Raw genomic sequence first — 16028 nt, 5'->3', positions numbered from 1 at the left:
GTTTGTGTAGGAGGACTTGTGTCAAAAAGCCAGTCATGTAGTGAACGTGTCCTCTGGCTGTGGGCATGAATACAGATAAAGTTCCTCTCTTGCTACTGGAATTGAGTGAATGTGATGTGTTCGTGAGTGTGTGCTGCTTGGTGTCTGGATGTGCCTGATAAAGACACAGAACAGACACTGCAACAAAATGCATGCAGGTACTAAAATGAAAAATGACATATGTGTATGGAACACCCACTCACAGACACACACTTGGACATTGTCTCACTGATTTGCTACTTGGCACAAAGTCAAACACGAGGTGCAAGCTGCAACATTATAAAACCATTAAGCTATCATTAGTGGTGCCATGGCCGGGCATTGTAAGGCCTCGGGCCCTGACAGCAACAGCAATCTATACTGTTATAGCATCTGGATGTACTGTAATGAACCCACTGTGTTTCAGAGATTAGAAGCTACAGCTCAAATGCTAGAGATAAGTCAGACCCCATCTCTGCACTGCCACTAAACGAGAGAGAGAAAGCCAACAGATCAGGGAGGGGTTGCATCAAACAAGCACAGGGAGCTTAAGCAGCAGGCGTGAGATTTATATTTAGAGTGTAAAAGCACAGCATTTCAGCTTGTAGAGAACAAGCTAAATCAAGCATATTAACAGAGTGGAAATGTTTCTGAGGAGGAGAAGGAAGCATTAGTTAGGAGTAAAAGTTAATCTCACATCATGTCTTGTGGGTCTTTGATTTACTGTTGATATTAATGTTTCTTTTTCTGTGATCTCTTTTTATACATATTAGCTTGAAGCAATGTTCTGCAATGTTTAATAATAAAAGAGCCATTTTTAACCACCTGTCCCACTAAATGAACATCGTTAAGAGTTGCAAAACCAGGGACCTGAAACCTCAGACCTCGAAGCCACTGCACTGCAAGTTTTAGATGTTTCCCTGATTCATTGTATAGAACCTGACAACAAGCTAATAGATCAATTTCATATGAATCAGGTGGTCTGATTCACATGAGTGGCCTTCAAAGACCTGAGTTTGAGATCCCTCACAAAATTTGACTCCTAATAATAACTTAGAATATACACAACATATAACTTTTATTGCTTTTTATGTTTCATGACAAAAGAAAATGCCAAACCTGTGCACTATCAGAGTTCATAACAACAGCGCTGTTGATGTTTGTTGTCATTTTAGTGGTCCTGTCCTTGACAGTGTTTGCAGAGAGATATATTTCTAATTTTCTGAATAATTTCATGTTTGTTTTTTAAGTCCAAGAATAGATGCTCTGATATTTTAATAAATTATGCTTTGCATTCTTCATGTGTAAAAGGCTTTCTTCTCCTCCTGAATTGCCACAAAACCTGCCGCAGTAGTTATGTTTGGGGACTTGATCCACTTCTTGCACAGTTCAGATTTCCATAGAGGTTCTTAAATAGCTTTTTTTCACTCATTTCCAGCTTATACTTTTCAGCAAATGCTGTGTGTTTGCACTGGAAATGTCTTTCGATGTTAAATTAGCTGTTGTTTGCTAATTTATCTGCTAATTTCTCAGCACAAATCAATCAAATAAACCTGCATTGTTGGCATTGTCCATGCTGATTTATTTTTCTAGAGCCAGTGCAGAAGGAGCCACATGCACCTAAGAGCCGTGGTTTGCAGACTCCTAATTTGACATCACCTTCAAACAACACATTATTCTTAAAATGTACTAGTTTCCATTAAAAATGGTTAACTTATATATTGTTGTTCATTGAAGGCTAATACAACTTTACAAAATCATTCATTTGACTGGGAGGTTGTACTGCTGTTTGTTGGCTAAATATTCTTTTCATATTTTAGGAATCTCGTTGTTATAAACTGGGATATTATATGGTTGGGGAGAATTTCTGAACAGTGGAAAAGGGCATTATGAAAATGTAATTCTATGATATTTACTTTTTTCAGGACCACAGTTTTCAGCTTATAAAATAGTTGCATATGGTCATGCTAGCACAATTAAAACTTATTTTTTATTTATTTTTTAATTTTTTTTTTAGGTTTTCCTTCTAAACAGATTGAGCTTTAAATCTTTTGCTACCTGATTGTTACCTAAAAGTGCTCCTAATGTAAGTACATTAATCACAAAAGGAAGATGCTAAAGACATTAAAACAACACAAATCTTTGTTGGTGGTTTTACTGAATTTTACAGAAGCATATGATGCATTACAGATTCTGTGACAAACAGAGCTAGTTTGATGACTTTCTTGTGCTAAAATTAGACTTGGAAAGCAGATCCTACAAATTTAGCATGACTTCTGGTAGATGGATGAGCACCCTCGTTTGAAATTAAAATTCCTGCACACAAAAGCACACATACAAACACACACACACACACACACACACACACACACACACACACACACACACACACACACACAGACACACACATCAATGCTGGACCATTAGGTCGTGTTTATAGATAAAGCTTGAGTGGCTTTCAGGCTGAGAGCCAGTAGCTTACAGACTGAAAGCATATGTGCTGGTGATATTTACACAATGCAGACTAAAACATTAAACAGTCAAATTTCTAAAACTGCAAATGAGTATTTGTGTTACAGCATTCATGAAGCAGTATTTTTTTATTTTAAACCAGCAGCAGTTGTGAGCTTTTATGTGAAAATATGAGCAAGAATGCCATCTGTACTCGCATATGTGAGGGAATGTTATGCAAAATACTAAAGTAACAGCTTTTAACTTCACAATTCATGAGTAATTTTAAGGCAACAACAGAAAAGAGATTAAAAACAACAGATAAGAGATTTAAAAATAAAGAGTGAAGATTATTCAAATGAGTTAAAGCTTTAACTTGAAATGCTCTGTGTCAAACCTCTTAGAATAGTCTAAGGAATTTTATATACATCTAAGTCGACATAAAGAGCTATGTGGAACCAGAAACTCTTCAAATAGTTGGACGACTGAAATAAAAGCATTTGAAAACATGCTTGGAGCCAGTTGGACTGTAACCAATAAAGTGCATCATATGGGCATCAGAAATATAAGGAGACAAAAATAAATGGTGATTTTTACATGGACACCTCATGTCAAACCTATGCAGAAAACTTAATACATCATTGCGAGGCCTGAGATAAGTCATCTCAGTGATGCCAAACATCTGCATAAACAATAATGGGTTTAAACTGAGAAAAAAAAAAACTCCTTTTGACATAAATTGAACAGTTAATAAAACAATAGACTGCATCTGTTTATAATTAAAGTTCTTAAAGGGATGTTCAGGATCCAGTCCAAAATGTTTGAATGAGTTAACTTTTTTAAGGGGCACTGTCACAATGCAATGGGGTGAGGATCCAAGTGCAGGCTTAAGGAGGTGGGAGGCAGACCAGTGAAGGAAAGAGGTTTTAATAAGGTAAAACTAAACCTACAAAACAAAAGATTCTGACATGGTATGAGACTAAAGATTAACACTAATAATGACATGAACTACATCCAACAGCAAATAACCAAACAGCAGACAACAGACTGAAACCAATGGACTTAAATACACTGAAGGACAAACTAGACACAGGGAAGTGAATGAGCAAATCAGAACAGGTGAGTTAATGAGCAGGAAATAAAGCAACACAAGACTAACATAACCCCAAATACAAGAGACCAAGAACATGAAACAAGAACATAACAGTACCAAAGAACATAAACCGTGAATCAGGACAGGTACACCATCTAAAAATGAAATCTCAGTAAGTGAATTTGTTGCATACTAAATATCTTTTTTTCTGCTATTCTGATTTAGTCATAAATCACAGTTATGGGTTTAAATAACTAAGACAGCAGTTGACAAATTCAGTCTTTTTTCTTTTCTTTTTCTATCTTTTCTTTTGAAAGAAAGAGAAGTTCAGAGAATCTATGACAACTCCCTGAACACTGCTTAAAAACATTCTGTAATGCCTACAAATAGCTTTGTGCATCAAAACTGAGTGGTCTTGTGCATAGATATAAGTATACACACACAATGACATAGGCACAGACATGCAGTATGTTGGAGAAGATCTAATAATGGATTCCCGTCATGCAGTATTCAGTGACTGCATCCATTTACTGGCCTAAAGCAAGCTGTAAATATAAAAGTAGTGTAGAGGGAGAAGCTCAAACAGGTCAGCATAAATAATACCGTAAAGAATTTATTATATAATTTTTCTTCCACTCCTCATCCCCACATTTTCTCTCATACCTGCAGGACAGTGCCACTATGCAGTTCTGTGCCAACAAGCTGGACAAAAAGGACTTTTTTGGCAAGTCTGATCCATTCATGGTTTTCTACAGAAGCAACGAGGATGGAACGTAAGTACATCATGGGATTTTGCTTTTTCCTTCCAAGTGTTTGAAATACAGCATTATTTTAGAGGGCCCTCAATGTCTAATGTTTAACTCACCATGTACGTCGCTTTGTCTGGATCCCTGGTCTCAGACTGTAGTGCTGTGGGTATCCTTTGGCATTTTATTAACAAAAAAGATTAATACTGTGGAAGGATATGGTATAAAACTATCCTTAACCAAGTTCATCTACTGACTGTACTAACCAGATTTGTTGCTTAACTCAGTCTAGCTAACTAGCTCTGTTTTATACACGTGCTTCACATAAAAGACAATCTGGTGTCCGACCCTTTGTTGAACCAAGGATTTAAAAATGGATGTCTTGCAACTATTTCTCCCACCACACCTCATTTACGAAACTACATTTTCATTTAAGTGCATTATTTGACACCATAGCAATGAGTATGTCTTGAGATTGTACATAATCTAATAAGAAGTAGTCCAGAGTGGAGTAACAACATTCAACTAAGGCAGCATCCGATGACATGTAGTTCAGCCGGCATCTATTCAGAGTCTGAGAGGAGAGCCGCAGTAGTTGGTATGTAAGAGGCATGTATCCATTTCACACCACGATCCCAATTTCCCATGGGTAAGTCATACATATAAATGACTTCAGGAACGCATGTAAAAGAGGCAATTAAAAAGATCCATAGAAATATGGAATTAATACAACACTATATCTGAATTTTCTGCTAAGATGAAAAATAAAACAACAACAAAAATGTCATTTTCACTTAAGGATGTGTAATCTGGTGTGGTGGCTGTGACAGTTGTGGCAGCTTGAAAATGTTTTCAAGCCTTTATGAGTCTTTTCTATCATACATAGCAGGGTGGGAAATGGATTCCCCAGCCCTGCTACAAGTATCTGTTGTTTGGCTGTCAGAGGGGGTCTAAATTAGAGGTTTGTAAGGTTAAAGAAGTCACACAGTGTTAAAAGGCTTGGGATACTTGTTGGGAGAGCAAATAGCCTAATCCAGGGCTTTGGGTAAAACAACTAACAAGCCAGTGATATATGTTGCTTTCTGAAAGGATATTTGGGTTGTATTTGCTCTGTGAAACATTTCGCATATCAGAAATATCCATTTGCAGGTCATTGTCACATGTGTTGTCAAGGGAAAGGTTTTAAAAGCCAGACTTGAATATTAAATTAATCTCCCTGGTCTAAAACACAGGCCAAGCAGAAAACAAAGACCTATTTTAAACAACTCTCCTGTCACCGCAAGATATGACTGTGGGATTTGCCTTGTCTTGTTGCCTCTGTCTTTTCTGTTGCACGCTCCTCCCCTCATTTGTTTGTTTCTTTCTCTCTTTCTTACTGTGTCTGGCTTGCATAAGTAAAAAGGAATCAAATGTATTTCCCTGTCTCCTCTTTAACATAAAATTGCCTAACCTCCATTCTCTTCCGGCTCCAGGTTTACTATCTGCCACAAAACAGAAGTGGTGAAAAACACACTGAATCCAGTGTGGCAGCCTTTCGCAATCCCAGTGCGAGCACTCTGCAATGGAGACTATGACAGGTACAATGCAACATCCTCCTTTTCTACAAGTTTCTGGTCTTTATAACGGCTGTTTGCTCATTCACTGCTGAACTTGTCATTATTTGCTCCTCTATCACTACTGAATTAATGATACATAGTAAGACACACACCATGAATAGTCTGTAATGTTGGCTCCAAAGACATCTGCTGTTACTGATTTCTGTTGGCTCAATATTTCGACTGCTGCCATGGCTCTAATTAGTGTCTCTCTGACTGATAAAGTGCATTCTAAGTACTGTGATTATTCACCCTGAACATATATAAAATAATTTAACCAGAACAAATCAATACCAATTCAGTTTGGTGCAGTGTTAAGCCTCCCATTATTTGCTCTGCCACATTATCTCAGAGCAACCATGTGCTTTCTACATCCTTTTGTATCGATTTGAGCTAAAATACCTGTCAGACACAGGTTAGCCTTTCTAATCCCACTGCCCTTTTTGCTCTTGTGTTTCTGTTATCAACCATTTTTTTCTTAGAAACAATTTAAAAGTGAAAAATTGTACTGTTGTTACAAGCTATATTAAATACAAAAATATAGCTTGTATCAAAAGTTTGGCTACATGCTAAGTCAAAAGGAATCAGTAGGTATGCTCAAACATTTGACTGGTACATGAGCTTTGTGTGTTCCTTGAAATACAATTATCCCATTACAGCTTAACAGCTGTACAGCTTCCCCAGTCAAGTTCAATGCACATGCTGTGTTCACTGAACTGTCTCAAGACACATGTAGAGTATGTTGGATGTAGCAGGATCTATTAGCAGGAATGCAATGTTATATCTTTTAGAGTGTTTTCATCAGTATAGGACTGTTAAAATCAAGAATCACTAAAGGCTTGACAAGCCATTTATTTTTATATACACCAGGTTTGTCTCCTTGGAGTGTTCATTTTGCACAACCAAAATTCTACAATAGTTCTGGACAAACATAAACACAGATTTTAAAGTGAGACCTTCACATTTTTCTAATTTAATGCCAACACATTTACCAGAGAAGGATGTGGAAAGGCAATGTAGAGTAAATTTGTTTATAGTGTACATTTCATATATACATCAACTTAATGTGATGATATGATCTTTTTATTTCTAAGGGTTTTGCTTTAAAAGGCACACTTGTAATAAAATTCATTTGGTGCTTATAATTTTTTCCACCATATATTCCACCATATTGTTTTTTTTTTTTTAGCAAAACCTAACCCAAAATCAAAAGCAGCATGTGAATAACTAAGTAGATCACAATAGAGTTGACTTCCATAGAAATTAAGATGGTAACAAGCAGCCAAATTTAATTGATAAATTGATGATAAGTATGAGCACCTCCGTAAAAACAGACTTTTGGTCTTTTCTGGTTTGGAGCATTCAGGTGTGTGAGAACACAATACCAAGAAGAAAAAACATCATCTTTGGGAAGCAATTGTTATAACCTTCACCATCAATCTGGGAAGGGTCATGAGGTCATTTCCTGAACAACGTGGAGTCCATTATTCCACAGTGACAAAGTTAAAAGGTGGAAACATTCAAGAGAGATGCCCATTTTCTCAGGAGTGGACATCCCTGCAATTCCCCCCAAGGTCAGACTGTGCAATGCCCAGAAAAAACAATCTCAGACTTTACAGGCCACAGTTAGCCTATTAACTGTTAAAGTTCATGACAGTACAATCAGAAAAATACTGAACAAGAATGGCCTGTTTGAAAGGTTTCCAGAAAAATGTCTCTTCTCTCTAAAAAGAAGATGGCAGCATGGCTCAGGTTTTAAAAGTTTGCATCTAAACAAACCACAATACTTTTGGAACAGCATCAATATATATCAGTAATGTACAGAAATGTGAAGCATAGAAAAGAAGGGGTGTGAATTTAGGCTTCCTCTGCAGCCACTAAACTTTGGACATCCATCAGTGATGGAAGATGAATTCCTCAGTGTACCAAAGTATTCTTGAGTCCAATGTCAGACATCTGCCTGACATAAAGATTGGTACTAATGGGCTCATGCAAGAGGACAGTGTTTCAAAACATGCCAGCATATCTACAACAGAACAATACTGCAGTGGTCCAGTCAAAGTCCAGACCTCAACCTGACTGAAATGGAGTGGAGGCAGAACTGCACACAAACATACTTCAATGAACTGACGCAACACTGTTAATAAGAGTGGGTCCAAATTTCATAATCATGTCCGACAGATAATATCATACGGAAAAATATTACTTCAAGTAATCATTGATAAAGGCGGTTTGCTAATTTTAAGACCTGGTTAGGACCAGACAATTTTATGTACTGCTATATAAAACATTAGAATTCAAAGATTGTGGACTTAACTTTTCACATGACTGTACAATCTACATAGCTTTTTGTTCAAAGAATAAAATCATAGAAATTAAGCAGCAAGTTTGTCTGATCTATTGAAAGTTGCAAATGTTTAGCTACGTGTGCTGTCTGCATAACATCAACATCCAAGAAGTAACTGTGTTTCTATCGATATCGTAACACGTTACTAAAATAACTGTTGCGTTCTCATTCTCTTAGAATGAGCCATTAATTCTTCTAAGTACCGTGGGCCCACACACATGGCAGCTGCCATATTTGCCACAATTTTCACTCTGACTGGAAAAACAATTTTGTGCGTGATGTGAGAATTCTGAAATTTAAAACTGCATTACTGGCAAGAGCATTGTTTGGAATAAGTAACACCTTAAAAGGCACACAGAAGAAGACAGTAAAAATGTACACAATTTTAAAGTATACCTTTAGTGGTGCCATCACTGCACCTGAGACCACTGGATCCACTCAATTGAAAATATGTCTGGAAGAATTTTGGCTACCGATGGCCACCATCCATTCACAAATGTGCCATTGCAATGCCCGTCTTTACCACTAGATGTCAATAATTCTTACACATTGTTCCTTTAATGTGGCTACGCACATATATTTATAAAAATAAAATGATATGGTAAAGTATGTATAATTTTAAACACTGGTTAACAATGTAGTGTATCTGTCTTCTTTTTTTCTGTCTCTTCCTGACAACATAAAATTGCATTACTCTCAATATTCCTTATAAATAATGGGTTGCCGTTCGCAGTTGGCTCATAATTAATGCAGGCATATTGAGTCAGAAGGGTTAAGAATTTATTTTCCTCACTACTTATCTGCATATTTCTAATTTATGTGGTTAAATAAAAACACACATACCCATGAGAATAGATGAAAGGATACAGTGACAGGCAGATTGTCTTTATAAAGGGGAATATTTAATAAGTAATGGTGTATCTTTTTCCTGCCTCGTGTTTTTTTTCTAATCTCTCTCAAAGGTGTCTGTCCTATCTGGTTTGTATGCAGTCAAACTAATTATGGAAGCTGCTGAAAACCTAGCGTGTACATAGAAAGCTGAGATAAATCCTGAGGAGACAGACAGGGAAAGCACCACAATGGGTTTTCTGCATGAAATAAATTCGAAACTGGTGTAAAACTGGATGAAACCCGTCAGCCAGCCAATCAAACATGAGTCCAAGAAGAGTTCTCTACCTTGTCAGAGCCAATCATATACAAAGTAGCGACCATGGCATAAAAGGCGCCTTCTGAAATGCTCCTACGCCAAAAAAAAAAAAAAAAAAACATGCACACAGATTTACACACATGCCCACATGGAGTGTAATGCAATGTGACAAGGCACAACCCCAAACAGCCTAAGACTCTGACAGTCTTGAAACATCACCGAGACAGCAGTATAAACATCTTATACATTTGTGTGGGTGAAAAATAAACTTTGTGCCAGGACTTGCTTGTTTTTTTGAGTCCATATTTAAGCAGTAGGGAGGTCTGTGTGTCTTTTTAATTATATAGTTTCTAAGTTCTATTAATAAGTAATATTTTCAGCCTCTGGTATCATCCTACATGTATTTATGCATCAAACACATCTCTCTTCACTGTCAGGCATTGTGTGCTATATAATTACTGTTTAAATCTATCAAGTGATTCCAGTGATTTCAAGTGATGATGTTGCACAAAGAGAAGGAGATAAATGTACTTAAATTGATTTCTGATTAAATTGATCTATCAAAAGCCTTTTTTTAAATGGTTTAATCATTTCAGTTGTTAACGATCATTGTTAATTAAAAGATGTTTTTAACTCAAACTGCTTTGATCAGAGCCGGATGAGCTCATTTAATATAGCATTATGACAACATATCAAATATTAAAGAAACTGTAAAATCCACAATCTCCCCACCCTCCAAACTGTAGACTGAGCTTTCTTTTCAGATCTAAAGTCACACGCTCATCATCATCTCATCAAGTTTACTCAGCACAGGGGAAAAAGCCATGGCTTGTTTCCAGAAAGATTCATTGAAATTTATGACCCTATAAGCCATCTTAGCATATTTTTCAGAGGGGATCTTCACTCATTTGATCATTGCAACTTATACAACATTTATAGTTCAAATAGTATAAAATATATTCCTGATATGCACAAAATATTCCTTTAATGTATTTGCTTGAGCTAAAAAATGTATGAGGTTAAACATGGAGGTTGATAGTCGGGTCAAGAGTAACATGCATATTTCTGAAAAAGTTTCACATAATTATAATAGCAAAAATATATCTATGAAAGTTCCTCTATAAAAAGATTACCTTGTGGTCCTTGCCAAACTATGTGACGCATACTGGTTCTCTAACAAAAGGGCAAGTGAAGTGTGAGAAAGTCAAGTTTAATTAAACTATTTATGGCCCAACCCATGAACAAATGGTAAGAAAAGTTGTTTTATATATATATATATATATATATATATATATATATATATATATATATATATATATATGAGGTCCATATTTAGCCCTTAACGTAATGTAACAAAAAAAAAAAAAAAAAAAAAAGAATAAAATTGACTAATTTTTTGTGGGATATTTACCATTTATTACCATGTCATATGTCAGAATTATTATAGAGTGGTTTTCTGCTTCCTGATATCTATTAGGGGACAAAAGACAATTATCAGATTATGTTCAACGGGATTTTGAGCAAGGTTTTTATCATAAAGTGATGCAAAATGTCTCGGAAACTGTGACTATCAAATATTATACATTGGACTCTTACGGGTTATGTGTGAGAACTCCTGGTCTCAGTGACATGCAGTTTATTTTTATTAATGTTGGGGCAACCTGATGGTGTCAGAGTCATGTCTGAATGACCCTCTTGTTATTTTTCATGTAATTTTGCAATATGACTAGCTCAGACCCATCAGGAACATCAGAAGCATGTCTGTTACTGTGGTGCAGTCACATTAACAGACAGTAACACCGTAACAGTGAGTTCATTTGACGTTGATCAGCTGTTTGGAGGAATCCAGCAGTCGACAGGCTTTTCCAGTGTTGCTCAAACTTTCCTCCTCGATGGTTTCACCTTTCATAATTTGCTGTAGCACCAAGTAATTTTACTACATCTGTCAGGGTTGCGTGGTGTGGAAGGTGTGGACCCAACTGCAGGCTTTACAAGGTGGGAGGCAGATGGGTACAGGAACAAGGTTTTAATAAACAATAACTATTACTAGGGTACATGGCCTGAATTTAACATTGTAATATTACAAAAAAGAATAATAATAATACAAACATGGCAAAACAACTAGGAAACATAGCATAAAGACTACAACACATGAAGACTATAAATGGATTGGCAGAGATTAAATTAAATCCAGGAGAATATGTAAATATATGAGGAACAGGTGAAGTGAATTAAAAAAATAAAACTAGGTGAACTCGTGAACAGGAAGCAGAAAGCTAAACAGAACTAAACATGACAAGACCATAAAAAACCAAAAACATAGATCATGACAACATCATCTGAGCTAAATGGATGAGAAAGTGTTTTTAAAAGGATATACGGTTTCTGAGACATTTTGCTTCAATTTATGGTATAAACTTTGCTCAAAATCCTGTTGAACACAATCTGATACTCGTCTTCTGTCCCCTAATAGATAACCAGAAGCAGAAAATCATATTATAATATTTTTAATATATCACATGGTAATAAATGGTAGATATTCCCTCCCAAAAAATGTTCATTCTTTTTGTTACATTTTGTTAAAAGGCCAAATAAAGACCTCATATTTAAAAAAATTGGACTTTTCTGACCATTTTTTCATGGGTCGGGCTTTAATGGGTTAAAAGAAAATCCTTTGTAATGGCAGTTTTTTTTTATTATCCTTAAACTCTGCTGTAAAGGCTGTCCAATCATGCATGAAAGACTAATATTGCACATGCACCATCACTCTTTCTGTCACTTTCAGTGGTATATCTATGTAAAGAAGTGTGAGGAACATTCACAGAAAAGAGATGAATGTCTGAATGACTTGGCTTTAACAGATTGATGAGGTCATTATTGTTACATATCTCACATTTGAAAAGGTTTTTAACTCAGGGTTCACCAACCCTGGTCCCCGTGAGTTACTATCCTCCAGGTTTTAGATGTTTCTGTGTAACAATACAATATTTACATCAAATAAAGGGGATTTCATGTGCAGCTTGCTAGCAGTTGGCTTTGTACTCACTAGATAGGGTTTATTTTGAGTAACCCAGCTGTAACATGTGCACATTGTTGACTACCAACAGTACAACCTGCATTGCAATCTACATGGCAACTCTACAACTGAGGATTGATTAAAGTGAGCAATACATTTTAAGCTTCTCACACTTTGTGCAAGCCAGAATATATGCACAATAATCTTCTATTGTAAAACATTTAACAACTTTTTGCAGTCTTACTTGATCCAAATACAAGCTGAAATAGCATTGGTTTGATAGCCCTCAACTATGAATAATCAATATAAATAAATTAAATTTGTTTTAAAAAATATTTATTCAAACTCTACTCATCCTTCTACCTAACCTGTGCAACAAAGCAATCCAACATCTTGCTTTGTTCCAGCCAATTTACAGATGTAAAAATAATCAGATTGCGGAACAAATTTTAAAGACCTGGATAGACACACTTCCAGGACACCAATAACCTGAAGGGACTGTCTTCTCTTAGATATTTCATATTTCAAGGAATAGTTTGACTTCTCCAGATGTTGTACAGATATATTCCTATAAGTTTGCTAGCTTTGCACCACATTAAATGGGCCCTAAAATATGCAGGTTAGCAAATACTCCACTCCCTCTCAGTCTAAATCCATTATATGTTGGAGAGAACTTCAAGGCATAAAAATGTTAGAGAATTACCTGCTGATGAATTAATAATAATAATGGATTAGATTTATATTGCATTTTATTCCTGACAGCAGTCAAAGTGCATCCATTGGATCCATTATTCATCCACTCCTAAATCATACTTGCTGATGGTAAGTTACTGCCTGGGCCACACTGATGAAAATATGCCAGCCATAGGCCTCCGACCACCTCGGAGCATTCAAACACCAGACCTGTTGCCCAAAGAAAAGAGATGGCCAAGGGAGTGGGATTCAAACAGCCAACCTTCTGGTCATTGACAACCTGCTCTACCACCTGAGCCACTACCGCCCAATTACTCTGAGCAGAAAACAAATGAAAACTCTGGCCTAATAAGAAGCCTTTAGTTTGGAAATTAAATCATTAGTGGCACAGCAGGGCAAAGGCAAACATTAGAGTGAGTTTTAAAAAGTGTACTTAAAGTTTCCAAACTATGTACTCTTCTATGTACCTCTTTCCTAACTTACATCTCTAAATGATCAAAAAGAAGATACCCTCCTCACTAGCTGCAGGTTTTTCTTTTCCAAACCCTACAAATAGGAACACTTTAAAAATATTTACCTGCACTGTAATCCCCTCTGCTTGAATTATGCTATTTATTTATAATATATTAATGTAGGATCCATTTTACACTGTAGTGGCTTGCAGTGTTCAACATTTGGAATGAAAGACAGAACCTTTCATTCTAATCTACAAAGTCCCTTTAAAAAACTCTAAATTTCAAGTCAAGTCAGTCAAAGGCCAAATGATAAATAAATAAAATACATTGTCTTGTAGCCAAATGACTGTTTTATCCTAAAATGATTAGTGTATGTAGGGGGTTTGTTTCAGATCATTGTGGCATCTTTAAATGTTGTATCTTGAGTAATACACTGTCAAAGCTGCATCCAAGTTTTTCAGTGTGTTCTGCTTCTACATCTGATGGCTGATGATGTTGTCTGTCTACCATCTGGAGAGAACTTTTCACCACAACTAATGGATGAAACTAAGCTTTTAACACCCCTTCAGTGCACACACTAAAAAGGTATGACAGTAGCTCTTGCAATTACAAGATGAAATCTTTTTGTTAGTTCTCATCTCTCCTCAGAAATCAGCACGTTTTGGCTCAGGTGCACCATCTCCCTCTAGTTTTTTAAAAAAAAATGCAATTAAAAGCTTCACTGGCTCTTAAGAAAAGTAAGAAAAAGGAACAAGAGACAGAGGGAGGTGCAGCCATAAAGGCTATGGGATCCATGTCATTCAGGTCAGATAGCTCTGAGTATTTGGTTGTCGCTCACCTCACAGCAGCTTAAACCAATACCAGGTGTGTATTCTAGCCTTGAACAAACTTTGAAAAGATCAGTGGGAGGTCACTTTTCAAACAAGGCTGTTCAGCTCCAGAGGAACTTTTATAAAATTTGAACTGCAAGAAAAGTAATGATTTTCTCAAAATGGAAATACTGAAAGAAATTTCAGACATATCAATATCAAATATTTCTTAGAGGCACTGCAAATTTGACAAAACATCAGTATTTTACAGACAGGAAATGAAAACATTTGGACTGTTTTCTCCTTAAGAGGGCACTTTTACCAGATCTTTATGGCTAAGGTCACAATGCATTAGTCTGTGTGCAGAAAAACACATGCTACATAATAGACGGTAGCATCACTGACTCCCGCTTTACTTTGATAGATATGCACTGGTTTTGAGTAAGTAAGTAAAACCCCCTGGTGGGTGTATGCTGTGTACTTGCATATACTCACAAACGCACCTCTGCTGAGTGACAGAAAGTTCTGCTTGTTATCGTCAGAGAACAACAAATGGCAATACAACATCAAAATCTCTGCTAGAGGCTACTGGTCTGCCTAATTTTGGTCAGATCTGTTGGAAACCTTTTACATCTTTCAAACACACAGCCAAGAGAGAAAAGGGAGAAAAAAAGGACATCAACTTCGTTTGCCAGTGTCAGAGTGGCACAGTGATTATTCAGAGTGTCCTTGTGACAGTATCCAGTTGAATACCCCGATGGCAGCAACTTGATACGCATGCAGCTGGCTACATTTTAGTAAACAAGAGGGACGAGGATGAGGGTGGAAGGACTGCAGCTCAAGAAGAGAAAAAAAAATTACAAGAGAGTAATTCATAACAAATTCAAGTACACTTGCAGTGATACAGAAGAAAGAAAGAATCCAACATGTCAAATGTCCAGTTTCAGATAGGTGAGTCATGTAAGATGAAGCACTGGGAAGAGTTGTTGTAAGTTTTGCTTAGTAACAAAGATTATTTACTGAGTATTTCTATAGATCCATCCATGACCATTCTGTGAATTATGTCTTCCATTAGTATAGGCAGTACCTAAGATTCTAGGTTAATAAGTCATTAAAAAACGTAAAAAAAAAGAAGCAAATCCTCCTTGTTTACATGCTAGGCAGGGTTACTTATAGATCTATTTTAATCCCTAGCAAAAGATCAATGGCAGATCTTGGAGTTAAAGCGTTTAGTATTTTTTTTTTCACACAATTATATGGGCCTCCTTTACTGAGCATGAGCCATGATCATTAAAAATGTCTCAGAATAGCAACTGAATCGTTTGTTGTAGATTAGTCTTGGAGTGTATATTGTTCTGCACGCTCCAGAGGCACTCAAGGATCTAAGAATTTAAGCCATTTTATCGAGTTATAAGTGAGGATAGAAAAATTACAAATAAAGTTATGTTTAGATGCTTTGAGCTGGTGCGATGGCAGCTTCTAGTTTTTTATTGGTGAAATGAAGGAAAGCAGGAAGATTTGCAGTAAATTTGATTTTGTATTCAGACTGATCAGGAGAAGAATGACTCAGTCTTTTGTCTACGTTTTACTTTCTGCTGTCTGCCTGCATCATCTGTTTTTCCTGGCTTCCTAGAGGAAGAGCACCATGTTTCTACCAC

At 36.4% G+C, this 16028-nt stretch overlaps 1 protein-coding gene across 2 annotated transcripts in view; it reads left to right on the top strand.

The window, feature by feature from the left end:
* The window catches only part of cpne5b (copine Vb), a 141197-nt gene that overhangs the window by 100798 nt on the left and 24371 nt on the right, over window positions 1-16028 (top strand). For both annotated transcript variants that reach the window (XM_041981338.1, XM_041981337.1), the window contains 2 exons: window positions 4232-4335; window positions 5781-5885. In XM_041981338.1, the coding sequence (XP_041837272.1) occupies window positions 4232-4335; window positions 5781-5885 (209 nt within the window). The remainder of the gene's footprint in view (window positions 1-4231; window positions 4336-5780; window positions 5886-16028) is intronic.

The sequence above is a fragment of the Melanotaenia boesemani genome, chromosome 3, assembly GCF_017639745.1.
Source record: "Melanotaenia boesemani isolate fMelBoe1 chromosome 3, fMelBoe1.pri, whole genome shotgun sequence".
Classification (NCBI taxonomy): Eukaryota; Metazoa; Chordata; class Actinopteri; order Atheriniformes; family Melanotaeniidae; genus Melanotaenia; species Melanotaenia boesemani.
Note: the sequence above shows the minus strand (reverse complement) of the source record. Positions and strands in the feature narration are given on the sequence as shown.